The following is a 14,315-nucleotide window of genomic DNA, read 5'->3' as shown; positions in this document are numbered from 1 at the left end:
GAAGTGGGGTTGGTGGGGGGTTGGCGAGGGCCGGGGAGAGGAGGGTCGGGGGGGGGGTGAGGGGGGGGGAGGGGGCCCCGGGGGGAGAGGAGGGAGCCCTGAGGTGTGAAGGCCTCTGCTGACTCACCCCTCAGTTGAGGAGCTGGGTGAGGGTGACCCCCGCAGCAGCCCCCTTCATGTGCCCATGCCTGGTTCTTGCCTCTGCTCGGGGCTGGGCTCATTGCAGAGCTGAGGGGATGGAGTCGGGATGGGAGGCACCCTGCCAGGGGGGTCTTCGCCCCGGCTCCCCCAGCTGTGCTAGGCCCCGGGGATGGACCCCGCAGGGCAGCACTGGGGGTGGGGGGGGCGCTGACCCTGTCTCTGTCCTGGTGGGTCGGCCCTGAACTGGGCGCAGGGCGGCTGCCGGGTTCTGGGGCTCGCGGGCGCCTCCCTTCACTGGGGCTCTCCGCAGGGAGCCAGCCGACCAGCACGGCCATGGCAGCGGCACAGCAGGGCGGCTACGAGATCCCGGCGCGGCTGCGCACGCTGCACAACCTGGTGATCCAATACGCCTCGCAGGGGCGCTACGAGGTGGCCGTGCCGCTCTGCAAGCAGGCGCTGGAGGACCTGGAGAAGAACTCTGGACACAGCCACCCTGACGTGGCCACCATGCTCAACATCCTGGCGCTGGTGTACAGGTGAGGGCCGCGGCCAGCGGGGCGGTGCCGGCCCTCGCATCTCCTCCCCCATGGGCTCCTGGCTGATGCACGGTGCAGCCCCCCGGGGCTCAGAGACCTCCCCCAGCCAGGCATGTGGCAGAGCCGCCTCCAGCACTGAAGGACACCGGCAGCGCCAGGTGCAGAGAGAGGCTAGCAGAGGCCATGGGGCTTGCCCTGTGTGGCTAGCGGCATGTGGCCCGGGTGGGGAGGGGTCCCAGGCCTGGCTGGTATCTGGGCAGGGACCGGGGGTCCAGGTGAAGTGAGGGTGGGCCAAGCTTCCGGGTGACACCGCTGCTGTCTGCCCTGCTGCAGGGACCAGAACAAGTACAAGGAGGCCACGGACCTGCTGAACGACGCTCTGGACATCCGGGAGCAGGCCCTGGGTGTGGAGCACCCGGCGGTGAGTGCCAGGGGCGGGGGGCTCCCTGGATCAGATATCCTGGGACAGTGGGTCCCCCAAAGGCTGCTGGAAAAAGGGAGGGGCCTCCCCCATCCCAGCGGCTCTTGGTCCCTTGGGTCCAGCCGGGTTTCCAGGCACAGGCCCTGAATCCTTCTCTGGAGAGACGGGTTCGGCGCCAGCCACTGCCCACAGAGTGCAGCGGGCGAGCCCCCCCATCAGCCTGCCCCGCTCCCCACAGCGCCACTGCTGGGAGGGGCTAGAGTAGCCAGGAGCTCCCCCCCCACAGCGCCCCCTGCTGCGAGAGGTGGAGCTGGAGTAGCCTGGAGCTTCCCCCATCAGCCAGCACCCCTGCCCCCGTCCCCACAGTGCCCCCTGCTGGAAGAGGCCAGGCTGGAGTAGTCGGGAGCTCCCCCCATCAGGCAGTGCCCTGCCCCCCCCCAGCGCCCCCTGCTGGGAGTGGAAGGGTGTCTGTGGTGGGGGTGCTCCCTGCGGGAAGGAGACGCATGTGCGTGCCGGTGCACCTGGGCCCTAATGCTGCCCCCTCCCCTGGCAGGTGGCCGCCACCCTGAACAACCTGGCCGTGCTGTACGGCAAGCGGGGCAAGTACAAGGAAGCGGAGCCGCTGTGCAAGCGGGCGCTGGAGATCCGCGAGAAGGTAAGGCCGCCCTGGCGGGCGCTGCCAGGCACAGCCCCTTGGCCTGGCCCCGTCCCTGACGCTCTCCCTCCCCTCCCCCCCAGGTCCTGGGCCCCACGCACCCCGACGTGGCCAAGCAGCTCAACAATCTGGCGCTGCTGTGCCAGAACCAGAGCAAGTTCGAGGAGATGGAGCGGTACTACGAGCGGGCACTGCGCATCTACCAGAGCCAGCTGGGCCCCCACGACCCCAACGTGGCCAAGACCAAGAACAACCTGGTGAGGGGGTTGGGGGAAGGGCCCATGACTGCCCCTGGGGGAGGGTCTGGTGTGGAGTTGGGGTACTAGGGGTGGGGAAAAGGCCCATGACTGCTCCTGGGGGGAGGGTCTGGGGGGGCTCCCTGGTGGCTGGCTGCAGGGCTGGGGGATTTGACTTTCTGCAATTGCAGCATGAGTGGGTGGTGCTGCACAGGAAGGGCTAAACTTCCCCTGCTCCCTGGTCTGGCCTTTGAGGGGGGGGGGAAATCCGGCCCAGGAAGCAGGGGGGGGGCGGGGGCCGCTGGCAGCGCCACCTGCAGCGGCGCTGGGTGAATGAGGGCCGCCCCTGGTAACACTCCCCTTCCCGCCAGGCCTCCTCCTACCTGAAGCAGGGCAAGTACCAGCAGGCCGAGGAGCTGTACAAGGAGATCCTCACCTCACATGACAAGGAGCGGGCGGCTGCCCACCACGGTGAGGCCGCCCAGCAACAGGGCTGAGCTGTGTGCCGGCTCGGGGTTTGGGGGGGGCTGTCTTTCTCTGGGGCAGGTTTATTGCCGGGGGAGGGGGGCTGTGGGGGCAGGGTCTCGGTGCGGTTTCTCTTCATCTCCTCTCTCGTGCAGGTGACCCTGCAGCAGGCCAGAGCAGTGCAGACCCCCTGAACCAGGTAAGCGCCAGGGCCTGTGCAGGGTGGGGAGGGGGAAAGCAGTGTGTGCAGGGGCCAGGCCCAGAGAGTCAGCGAAGCGGGGCTTACAGGGGGACTAGCCGGCCTGGGATCCAGGGGGGCTGCAGCCCCTCCCTGCTGGGAGCTTTGCACCCCCCAGCTCCCCACTGTCTCCCCCAGGATGCCATGGGCAGCGTGCGCCGGAGCAGCTCCTTCTCCAAGCTGCGGGAATCCATCCGGCGTGGCAGCGAGAAGCTCGTCTCCCGGCTGAAAGGCGAGAGCGTCCGGACCATGGACCCCAACCCTGGGTAAAGGGCTTTTCCACCCAGCTCCAGCAAGGGGCCCAGCGCTGGCCCCCACGTCCTTGCCAGAGTTGCCTTTGGCTGTTGAAGTGCTCCTTGGCCTGAGGCTCTGTAGAGCTGCCCGGACCCGTCACTAGTTACCACACTCATTTGTGTGCCACCTGGAGAGGGGAGGGGGCAAGAGCAGAGCCCCACAGGACACTCCCCCATGCCCCAGGGGGTGACCACGCCCCATTCCCAGCCATGTTAATCTAGTGTCTAATCCAGTCCATGGGGGTGATCCTGGGTTGGCAGAGTGCAAATGCTTTCCTGGGAGGGCGGGGGGACCTGTCAAACCCTGGGTCTGTTCTGCCTGGGGTTGAGCCCTGCTAGCTGGCTACTGAGGGTATTTCCCAGCAGTTTGCTCGGCTGTTTTGCTGGCACCTTGTTGCCCGGTGTTAATTCTGCGGCTGTAGCCGTTGCGCTGCGTTGGCCTGTCCCATGGTGGAGCGGCGGCAGGCTGACCAGCTGGGCAAGAGCCGTGGCACTGAGGGTGCGATCCCCGCATGCAGCGACGCCAGCTGCTCACCTCACGCTCTCTCCCGCAGGATGAAACGCGCCAGCTCCCTGAACGTCCTGCATGTGGGCGAGAGGCCACCGGTGCCAGCGGCTTCCCCAGCGGTGAGAACTGGTCCCGGGGCCCCAGCAGCTGCAAATCCAGGTGCAGCTGGGAGCCCAGCAGCGGGGTTCCTGGCCCGGGACCCCTTAACTCCCTGCTCCCCTTTATTCCCTCTCCACAGGTGCCCAGCAGGAACCTGAGCGCCAGCAGCCAGAACCTCTCCCCCAGCAGCTCCCTCTCCAGTGCGGGCTGAGGCACTGGCACGACCAGGCCAGCTGGAGTCTCAGCTCTGCTTGCTACCGGCCCCCCCCGCAGCCTGCCCGTTAACCCTCCAGGGAGCAGAGTGCACAGAGCAAGGGGCACTGCTGGCTGCAGCCCGGCCAGCCCCTGGGTTGGACCTCACTGGATGCAGTGAATGTGCCCCCCCCTCAACTAGGAGAGACCAAGCCGGTGCCTGCCCCCTACTGGGCTGCTCTGGCTCCATAGCACAAGCTGCTCTTTCTCAGGAAGCCGCTGGGCTCGGCCCGGCCCTGCTCCAGCTGCCTTAACTCCCCCCTGATTGCAGGGGCCAGGGCTCGCTATTTATTCTATTTATAGGTGAGAGCAGAACAAGCACAACGTGAATAAAGGTGTTTGGCAACTGCTGGCTCTGGGTGTGTGTCAGGGCTTGAGCCCGGGAGGAGGAAAAGCTCCCCCGGCTCCTCTGGGAGGCAGCAGGCCGGCACTGTTACCACCCAGGCAGGGCCCTAGCCCCCCAGTTAAAATCCTGCGGGGTGGGGGGAAATAACACCCCCACCCCTGGGCAGCAGATGCCCAGACTCAGTGCTGATGACCTGGTTGGGTAGGGGGACAGCACCCTTCTGTAGTGGTCTCCTGGTTCACTGTGGCTGGGGCAGGGTGATCACACAGCACACGGGCTCTGGCCTGGTCTTTATTGCTGAGTCCCAGACAGTCACTTTCAGTATAAAAGCCAGTATCAAACAAGGCCCTGATGGCAGGGCCAGCCCCTGTCTGCCGCTGGAGCCAGCCTCCAGCCCTTTGCCTGTGTGTCTGCTCCGGCTCACACCTGGTGCGCGATCTGCTCGACCTTGCGGAGCATCTCCTCCGACTGCAGCTGCTCCAGAGTGAGCAGGGACAGGCCCAGCTGGTCCTCCTGCCAAAACCACACAGCCCGTGAGAGCAGGGCTGAGCTTACAGCCAGTTCCCCCCTCCAGGGCTGGGACTATCCCCGCCTCCCCCTGCTGCAGGACAGCGCTCACCTTGTGGAAGGGCTGGGCCATCTGGCGCAGGAAGTACTTGGCCACCTGCACGGCCTCGTCCACGGTGAGGTTGAGGTTGGCGTCCGTGATGTGCTCCTGGATCCAGCGTGGCAGCTTCCCCCGCTTGTCTGCCCGGGCAAAACGCTACCAAGCAAAGAGACCCAGATGGCCAGACAACCCTGAGCTGTGGGGCTACTGCCCACCAGAGCGTGCCACCTCCCCCTCATGCCATCTCCGGTGTGGGTTAGCATGCTGGAGCCCCGGGGTGAAGCCTGCTCAGCAGCCACTTCCTGCAGTGCCCACAGTCCTACCCACTGCCCTGCCCCATCTGCCCACACACCTTGTCTGCAAAGACCATGAGCCCGTAGTCTGTCTTGCCACGGATGACCCGGCCCACACACTGCGCCGCGTGCCGCATGGCGTCGAACGTCAGGAAGTCGTTCTCCCGAACGTGGAACTGATCACGCAGGTACTCCAGCCGTGCCTGAGGGGGCAAGAGGGGGGTTGTGGCACACACCCTGCCCTGACCAGCTGCCGTGGATGGGATGCAGCCTTGGGACACGAGGCTCCTGCTATAGACCTCAAATTCAGGGGGCAGCAGGGCTGGGACCCCCGTGCCGATCCTGCGTTCGCACCCACTCTCCCGCCCCAGCAGGGCCCTGTAGGCTGATCCCCACTGCGCCCCTCCCCCCCAATGCACGGGGTGCCAGCTCACCTTGAGGATGCGGCTCTGGGTGTAGACATAGGGTACGCCGAACATGATCACAGCTCGCCCGTAGTGGTGCACTGCAGGGGCAGATCACAGATCAGGCTGCCACCCTGCCTCACACCACCCCCGGCAGGGCCCCAGCCCGGTGCCACAAACCGAGCCCAAACTATTGCCAGCCAGAGAAAGGACAGGCCCAAGGGCACCTTGCCCCAGCCTCGCCCACCGTGCTCTGCCCCGGCACCCAGAGCGAGCCCTGCTGGGACATGGCTGGGAGCAGGAAGAGCTGTGCTCAGGTCAGCGTTACCCAGGGGGTAGAGGGAGCTGAGAAGGTCCTGCACGCCCAAACAGCAGCAGGCCAAGCAGGGGGGCTGGGGCAGACCCACACTGACTCCCTGGCACTCCCCAGCAAGCAAACTCACCAAAGTCGATGCCTTCAGACACCTTTCCCCTGGCCACAGACAGCAGGATGGCTCCCCGCCCGTTCTCGCAGGCCTGTGTGCAAACAGGGGTCACGCCAAGCTAGGACCGTCCCCCTGCCCCCCACCTGGGCCCAGCCAGTGCTGCGCAGGAGAGGCCGGCGCTAGGTGTGTGCTGGGGAGAGCCAGGGCTGAGTCCAGGAGCGGGCACGGCCAGTTTCAACCCAGGAGTCTCCATCCGCCCCCGCTGGGACACGGCGCAGTCCAGCTGCTGTGTTCCAGCCCAGCGGGAGCCCGAGGGGTTCAGGCGCTCGGGAGATGATGGAGAACTGTCACCGTGGGAGCACCCTGGCCCTCCCTAGGCAGCAGAGCAGGGCTCAGCCAGCACAGGTGCTGCAGCAGAGCCGCACTGCCGTAACCAGCCGACCCGAGGAGTCGGCTCCCTATTGCCAGGCAGCTCCGCTCCATCCCAACCTGCAGCCTCATGCCCTTCGCCTGGCCTGCAGGGGCCAGCCCTTCCCCAGCACCGGGACTGGGCGGGTGCTGGCACAGTGCCCACCTCCTGGTACTTTTCCAGCGCCATGCTGGTCTCGGCCCCGTCCTGCGTCTCGATGAAGATGAGCTTGTTGCGCTGGATGTTCTCCAGGATGCCCTGTGGGGAAAGCAGCCTGGGTCAGACACCGGGGTCAGCAGGCCAGCTGCCCAGGGAGCCCCACACTCAGCTGGGACCCACGGCAGGGCCAGGTGCAGGTTCCAGTCCCACTACCGGCTTTGTGGGGGAGAGCAGCACATTCCCCTTCGTCGCTGGCGGGGGCTGCAGCATCTGGCCACGGGCAGCTCTGCTGTGTCACAGGCTGGAGACCAAACCCGACAGGAGCTGGAAGGCAGGCGCTGCCGTGGGGCCCCGCACTCCTCCCTACCCAGGGGTCCCACACTGCCAGAAGGGTCAATGGGGAGCAGGAGGGGAGACCCCTTCCCTTCCCTCTCAGAGGGGTGGAGTCGAGTCCCATGGGGGACCTGACTAAGGGAGGGGGATGCAGCCGGACACCCTGATGCCAGCGCACCATGCCAGGAAGGGTGTGGCAGGGAGCTGCCTCACCCAGGAGACAGGCAGGGAGCCCCAGGAGAACTGCGGCTGGAGATGAGCCAGGAGAGAAACTGCTTCCCCAGAGACTTGCTGTGGCTCAGTGCCCGGCCAGGCAGCTACGGCTGTTGAGCAGGCAGGGCCAGAGCTCAGGACGAACCACCGGCTCCTGCCCCGCCAGCAGTGGGTACTGCCGAGGGGAGCCAGCTAACACAGCCAGGGCCCTTCCCAGCCATTCCCTGCTGGATCCCTTAAAGGGCCTTTTCCTGCCTGCATTCTGTGAGCAACACCCAGCTGTGACGTCCATCCGCCCGCTCAGGCTGGATCTCTCCTGTCCTGGGATGGCAAGGGGACAGTCTGGATCCCAGATGCCCGAGTGCCCATTAGGCACCAGAGTTCATGGCGTTAACAGAACTCAGCCTAGGAATCCCCCAACGCGGTGCTTGCTCAGCCGGCGTGCCCACAGCTCACACCCTGCCCGCGGGCTCTGTGCCGCTGGCTGCCCTGTCACACTGTCTCCACACCAGCTGGGCTTCTTTGGCAGGGCAGTGGCTGTGGCAGCAGCTGTGCGGGCAGGGAATGGGCAGGGCACCCTCTCCGCAGACAAGTCTGGGATTTCTGGCAGTGAAGTGGAGCAGGGGAATCCCTTGCGACTGCCTCCCAGGCCACCCTTCCCACCAGCACTGGCCAGACCCCAGGGCCCTTTGCGTCCAGCCCCCCTGTACACACCTGCTCGTACCATGAGGCCACAATGTTTTCCATGTACTGGTAGCTGGTGAAGAAGGCCACGATGCCATCGGGCACGATCGCAGACATCTCCAGCAGCAGGTTGCCGTAGTTCCGGATCACAGCTGCGAACGGGCAGGGAGGGTCTCATGGGTCCAGAGCCAGGTGGGCCGTGGTGGGGGGTGAACACCCACACGGTGGTGGGGCAGGGACTGAAGCTGAGATCTGGCCCCCCATTGGCCCATGCTAGGGGCAGCCCCAGCCAGTGCTTGGGGTGGGGTGGGGTGGGGGGGACGACGGGATGGACAGACATGTTCAACTCCCCAGTGGTAGAAGAAGGCCATGGGGGAAGGGCCCCGGGGCTGGAACTGCATTGAGTCACGTGGCCAGGAAGGCCGCCAGCTCAGTCACGCCACACAGAGGGGGGGGAGGGAGGGTTAGTCCATTGGTGCCCACTGCCCAGCTCACTCCTGGGGGGGCGTATGGCACAGATCACCCCTGCAGGTCGTCCCCCCCAGTTCTGGCACAGCAGCCCCTGGCAGAACAAGGGGAGCCGGCTGCTGCAACAGCCCCCACAGCCCAAGCGGTCACTGGGGGACCCCAACTCTGCCCGCAGGGCCAAGGCAGAGGGGATCCGGGGGGAGCCCCTGGCAGGGGAGCCTATCACCACAGCTGGGAAGAGGAGAGGTGACTTCAGGGTGGCGCCCACATCCTCCCCCCAGGCTAACGCCCTGTAGCAGCCCTACCAATGTCCTCGCGGGTCTCGAACTTGGAGCTAATGGCCACCTGGTCGTTTCCTCGCCCCACAATCTGAAAGGAAAACAGGACGCTGGCAAGTGGGCCCCGGCCCAGAGCCAAGGGGGGCCCAGCTGCCCAGACGGGGGGAGCATGGGGCTTTCGGCAGGTCCCCCCACCCCCCAACCTCCCCCAGGCCCAGCCCCCTGCAGCTACCCCCCACCCAGCCCAGCTGCCCACTCACCATGGGGCACAGACAGGTCCTGGCCAGAGTCATGGTGAAGGTGGCCATGGTAACGGGATGGAAATCCAGGATCTTGGGGTATATATCCAGCGGGGACAACGTCTACATGGGGAGATGGGGTGAAGCATGAGCTGGGGGGCTGCTGTTCACCACTCAGCCCATGGGACCTTCGCTCCAAAGGCCTGGATATGAGGAGGTGGCGGAGCAGAGATGCCAGCTACAGACGGCTCGAGTGTCTCTGCTGGGCCAGGGCAGGGCTCTGCTCTCAGGGTGACCCACAAGCAGTGCCAGAGTTCGGGGGGTCCCCACACACACATGGGAGCCAAGCTGGACTCGCAGCACTGGGTCGCCAGCCCAGCCCATGGGCCCTTGGCAAGCCAGGGCAGCAGAGGGCCAGCCATGCACCCCCAGAATTCTCACCTATGCCCAGGCCAGGCCGGCTCTGCAGGGGACGGAGAAGCCGGGCTGGCCCAAGTCACGGCACACACCAGCCCTGAATGCACCAGGTTGGGGGAGGCAGAAGCACCCGCTGAGCAGGAAGGGCTGTTTCTAGCAGAGCCACCGTGCGGAGCAACGGCTAATCACCGGCACCCCCAGCGGCCACAGCTGCAAGACTTCCCGGGCCCAGCTCCCCCCAGGCCCAGGAGCCACGCGCCAGGCTGCCACTTACCCCCGAGGTGATGATGACCGACTGGAACCTCTCAAAGACCGGCTTGATGGCGATGGAGGCATCCATGCAGCTGGAAGGACAGGACGAGTGTCTTGGGGGGTGGGCAGCAAACAGCAGCCCCCGTGCAAGCCTGCCCACCCCCCGCCGCTCACCAGAGCCCATGGCCTTTCCACACCCGTTCCCCCGCCCGCTCACCTGAAATGCAGGACGGGGTTGGCGATGGTGGGGGTCCTGTCGTCGAAGGGCTCTATGATGATGGTGAAGCCTGCAGAGGAGTGAGAGCTGTGGAGTCAGCAAGCCGTCGGGATCTCCCTTCGTGCCTCGTCCCACAGGGCTCCCACCCCCCCCCACCACCGAGATGCCGCCCCCCCCCCCCCCCCCCCACAGCCGGGAGCTGGTGATTACCAGCCCCACCCCTAGTGGCTTCAGCTGGACGGCTCAACATCTCACCCCCCCTCGTGCCAGGCTGGGGCACACCTCTGTACTCAATCCCCCAGCCCTTGCTGCTCTGCTGGGGTCTCCACACACACACACACACACTGACCAGTTGCGCCCCTGTGATTGCATGCACCCCTGTATTCACTCCCTGCACCCCACCAAAAGGAGCTTTATACCAAGCACACCTTGTGAGGTATCTGGAAACTAGTAACTCGCTGGTCACGAACACGGGGAAACATGTAGCAACCTTGTGTGTAAAGCTATGAACAGAGGCTGAAATCAGGACCAAAGCGTTTCCCAGACACGCCTGGGCAATGGGTAAACCTGTTTCTCAAGGACAAAGGACAAGGTAATGCCTGTAGCCAGGTGGCATCCAAGTTGATGGGTCATCCCCTGCCCAGTGGCCACCTTTGGCAAGGCAGTGGACAGTAGCAAACAGAGCTGCATCTTAGCAAACAGCAGCAAGGAACCTCTGTCACCACCATGCTCCTGGTCTCCGTCATCGTGCTGGGCATGACCTTTGCCTGGAGTAACCCTTGGGAAAATGCTTTTCAAAAGGGGCCTGAACTATGAAAGGGAGGGGCAAAAGCACCCCAAGGTAGCGCTCCGTCCACCGCTCTCACTTCCCCCGAAGACAACAGAAGGAAGAGCCGTTGAACTTGGGCAGCAGATCCTGGCCTGGGAATTTGTCCAGCAGTTACACTGGGAGCACGTGGTAAGGGAGCCCACCTCAACCCCAGGCTAGGCTGTTACGCTGTAGTGCTAGGAAGCGGTTTATCTGTAGTTCTCTTATAACCATTTCTGCTTCAATGCCCTGGACGTGTGCTCCCTTAAAACCTGCCTCCGTGTAGCTAAATAAACGTGCTTTGCTCTTTAATCAGAACGAATCCAGGGCTGGGAACTGGGTAGGGACCACCATGTGAGGCAGCAGACTGCTGTATATTGATCCCCTTAGAGCAGGGGTGGGCAAACTTTTTGGCCCAAGGGCCATGTCTGGGTATGGAAATTGTATGGCGGGGCAGGAATGCTCACAAAATTGGGGTTAGGGTGCAGGAGGGGGTGAGGGCTCTGGGGTGGGGTTGAGGGGTTTGGGGTGTAAGAGAGTGCTCCAGACTGGGACCGAGGGGTTCAGAGTGTGGGAGGGGGCTCCAGGCTGGGGCAGGAGATTGGGGCACAGGAGGGGGTCAGGGGTGCAGGCTCAAGCAGCTCCCAGAAGCAGCGGCATGTCCCTTCTCTAGCTCTTACGCGGAGGCAGGGCCAGGTGTCTCTGCATGCTGCCCCGCCTGCAGGTGCCGCCCGTGCAGCTCCCATTGGCCGCAGTTCCTGGCCAATGGGAGCTGCGGGGGTGGCGCTTGGGGCGGGGACATCGTGCAGAGCCCCCAGGCTGATCCTACACGTAGGAGCAGTAGGGGGGACATGACGCTGCTTCTGGGAGCTGTGGCATGCTTGCACAGAGCGACCCCCAACCCCGCTCCCCGGCTGGAGTACAGGAGAGGGGCAAGCCCCAGACCCCACTCCCCAGCAGGAGCTCGAGGGCCAGATTAAATCGGCTGGCAGGCCGGATATGTCCCGTGGGCCATAGTTTGCCCACCCCTGCCTTAGAGTGGCAACAGACCTAACACATCTGAACTGGCCAGGAGAGGGCTGGACTGTGCAGAACACGTTTGGGGGGAACATCCGGGGCTGGGAGTGAGCTAGGGTCACCCTGCAATGGTAACCCAGGCCGGCGGAAGTCAGTGTGGCTGGCGTTTGCCGACAGCCTGCTGGGGCGAGAGCTGCTGGAACAGACACTTGAGGTGCGACCGGCAGGCTGGCTGTGAGTAGCCCAGGCGGAAGCCACAGCAGCATAGCACCAGGGGGCAAGCAAGTTTGCAGGGCAGGGGTGACCCAGCCCCTCTCTGGTCTGCATTGCCCCAGGAATGCCCTAGCCCCTGTGTAGCTGGAGACCCGCCCAGGGACCAGTGGGGGCACCCTGGCTGCAGGCCAGCCCTCCGACGGCTCAGGGCAGGGAGCGCCCAGCTCGGCTGCTCTGCCGTCTGCCCCAGCTCTCCCTGAAACAGCCCGCTGGTCACAGCCGGGGGTGGGGCGAGCGTTTCCTTGTGGGCAGCTGAGAAGTATCTGGGCTTGAGCCCTGCACTGCCTGTGAGTACTGAACACAGGAGCTGGGGCCCCTCCGCTCGGCTTCTCCCGTTAGCCATCCGGTCTCATCCAGCTTGCCCGCCGGGGGCACCACGGAGCACCGGAGAGCAAGTGACGCTTGGCTGGCAGGCCACGGGACGTCTGTTCAGGCGGCTACTGTCTCAGATTTGCAGCGTCTGCAACCCCCCGCTGAGCTCACACGGCCACCGAGCTCTTGGTGTGACAGGCAGATACAAACGAGCAGGAAAGCCGAGCCCTGCTCGTCCCCTGCACTCAGGCCCCTCTCACCCCCTCCAGGCTCCTTCCGTCCCCGCTCGTCCCCTGCACCTGGGCCCCGCTCACTCCCTCCAGCCCCACATGCCCCCTCCCACCCCCGGCTCCACTCGCCCCCTGCACGCCCCCTCCCACCCCCGCTTGACCCCTCCTACCCTGCCACCTGCTCACCCCCTCCCACCCCGCCCCCCAGATCCTGCTCACCTCCTCCCACCCTGCACACCCACTGCCCGGGCTCCACTCCCAGCACTAGGAGAGGAGCAGGTGCCCACCAGGCCCAGCTGCTTTGTGCTGGTCTGGGAGAAGCGCTGGAGGAGGACTGCAAGCGTCTGTGCCAGCCAGGCTCGTAGGGCAACCACACTGAAGGGAAGGCCCCAGTCCACGTGCTGGGAGGGGAGCAAGCTGCTTAGCACTAAGAGGATTGAAACTGCTGCATCCCCGCAGCTGAAAGCTTAAGAAATTTATGTGGTATTTATATTCCACTGCCACGTCAGCACGCCGGCCTGGAGAGACCCCTCACCCCCCGCCGGCACACCGCCCACGGGCCAGGGCGCACACCAGCCCCCCAGCCATGGGCCCAGACACATGGCTGGCCCCACTTCTCTCCCCTCCCCAGCATGCCCTGACCCAGACAGACCTGCAGCCCCCTCGTGTTCCCCTTTCCCCAGAGGGCCCTGAGAACCACAGCTGCTCCCTCCAAGGCAGGAGGGGCCAAGGTGAGCCCTGGGGAGAGGGCCTGGCTCCTTGGCTGGGGGACATGCTGCTGTGGGGTGCGAGCCAGGAGCCACGCGCTGGGGGTTGGCACCGAACAGCCCCCCTGTTGGCTCCCGAGGGGCGCCTGGTCAGGGGCCGAAGAGGCCAAGACTTTCTCTCGCTGTGCTTCCAGCGCATGCCCGGGCCTGGCATCTGGAGCCCCACACTCTGCCAGGCCGAGCTGTGCCCCCTGCGTCTCCCTCCACCTGCTGCCAGCTGAGCAACAGCCCCGTTTGCGGGAAAGAATGGCCTGGGCCCCGCGGAGCCAGGCACAGAAGGGCCCAACGGCCGATCTGGGATTCCTGGGCCGTCCGACAGCAAACGCAGCCCAGCACCCCCAGCACGCACCCAAGGGACTCCGGCACACCGGTGGGGCACCCAGCCAGACTCGGAAGATTCACTGCTGCCTACTATAGACACCAGCCGCTGCTGCCACCCCAACCCTGCAAGAGGAGCTCAGTGAAGGGCCATCACCCAAACCCAGCCATGACACCGAGGAACAGAGCTCTGGTGCCAGTGCCCCCCTCTCCCTCCAGCAGCAGCCGGAAGGCTTCATGCCCAGAGCAGGACGTGCTTGTGAGCCTCAGCTCCCTGCAAGCCCCTCAAGACTGACCGGGAAACCAAGGGGGAGCCACCAGGCCAAGGCCACACCATGAGCGACACCAGAAGCCGCGGCTCCCGGTGGCGGGGCACCTTACCCTTGGCGTAGGTGCTGACGAGCGTGGCAAAGTTGGCGATGAGGGTGATGGGAGAGAAGTCAGCGATGTCCACGATCTCCAGGGTGCGGAGCAGGGAGCGCAGCCGCTCGGCACAGAACCTACGGCAGGCACAAGAGGGTTATCGCAGCGGGGAGGGGGAAGTTACCTCAGGGGGAGGAGACGCCCCTTTATCTGCCCTCCAGCCCCACACACTGTGGCTGCAGGGGGGTTGTTGATCCCAATCCCAGCCTGGTGTGGCTGCAGAGCCAGCCGGGCTGAGCAGGGCATAGGGCATCCAGTGACCTTGGGCAGCGCCAAGCACAGGCACCTCCATGACACCCCACATGGACAGGCCGGAGGCAGCTCAGCCAAGAGGGGGCCGAGATACAACAAGTCAAACCCTGTACAGCAAGGGGGGCTGCGAGACCTGTCTGCCCATATCGGAGGAGTGCCAGTGCCTCCAGGGGGAAGGCATGGCAGAGGGGCGGGTGGGCAACGCCCAAGTGGGGAGGGCATGGGCGCAGAGCAGATGGCGGACCAGGCGAGGGAGGGGGTGCTGAGACCAGAGGGGCAGGCTGGGACAGGGAGGGACGCAGAGCAGAGGGGCAGGCCAGGCCGGGC

General features: G+C 65.3%; 2 protein-coding genes across 2 annotated transcripts; one reads left to right on the top strand and one right to left on the bottom strand.

The window, feature by feature from the left end:
* Positions 1 to 451: 451 nt before the first annotated feature.
* LOC113405926 (kinesin light chain 3-like) lies at positions 452 to 3,803 on the top strand (the record flags this gene model as incomplete). Its single annotated transcript, XM_026647256.1, has 9 exons — positions 452 to 677; positions 1,011 to 1,098; positions 1,652 to 1,753; positions 1,837 to 2,010; positions 2,361 to 2,460; positions 2,610 to 2,653; positions 2,831 to 2,958; positions 3,540 to 3,612; positions 3,732 to 3,803. Coding segments are annotated over 9 exons (1,007 nt in total), but the record flags the coding sequence as incomplete, so codon positions are not given.
* A 677-nt stretch (positions 3,804 to 4,480) lies between these two features.
* Positions 4,481 to 13,827, bottom strand: LOC113405925 (general transcription and DNA repair factor IIH helicase subunit XPD; the record flags this gene model as incomplete). Its single annotated transcript, XM_026647255.2, has 12 exons — positions 4,481 to 4,703; positions 4,810 to 4,953; positions 5,150 to 5,293; positions 5,525 to 5,595; positions 5,938 to 6,010; positions 6,494 to 6,586; positions 7,748 to 7,869; positions 8,491 to 8,554; positions 8,724 to 8,825; positions 9,394 to 9,463; positions 9,589 to 9,658; positions 13,695 to 13,827. Coding segments are annotated over 12 exons (1,179 nt in total), but the record flags the coding sequence as incomplete, so codon positions are not given.
* Positions 13,828 to 14,315: the final 488 nt, after the last annotated feature.

This window comes from Terrapene carolina, unplaced genomic scaffold (genome assembly GCF_002925995.2).
Source record: "Terrapene carolina triunguis isolate 2854851 unplaced genomic scaffold, T_m_triunguis-2.0 Scaffold51637, whole genome shotgun sequence".
NCBI classification, from domain to species: domain Eukaryota; kingdom Metazoa; phylum Chordata; order Testudines; family Emydidae; genus Terrapene; species Terrapene triunguis.
This window is presented reverse-complemented; position numbering and strand designations above follow the sequence as displayed.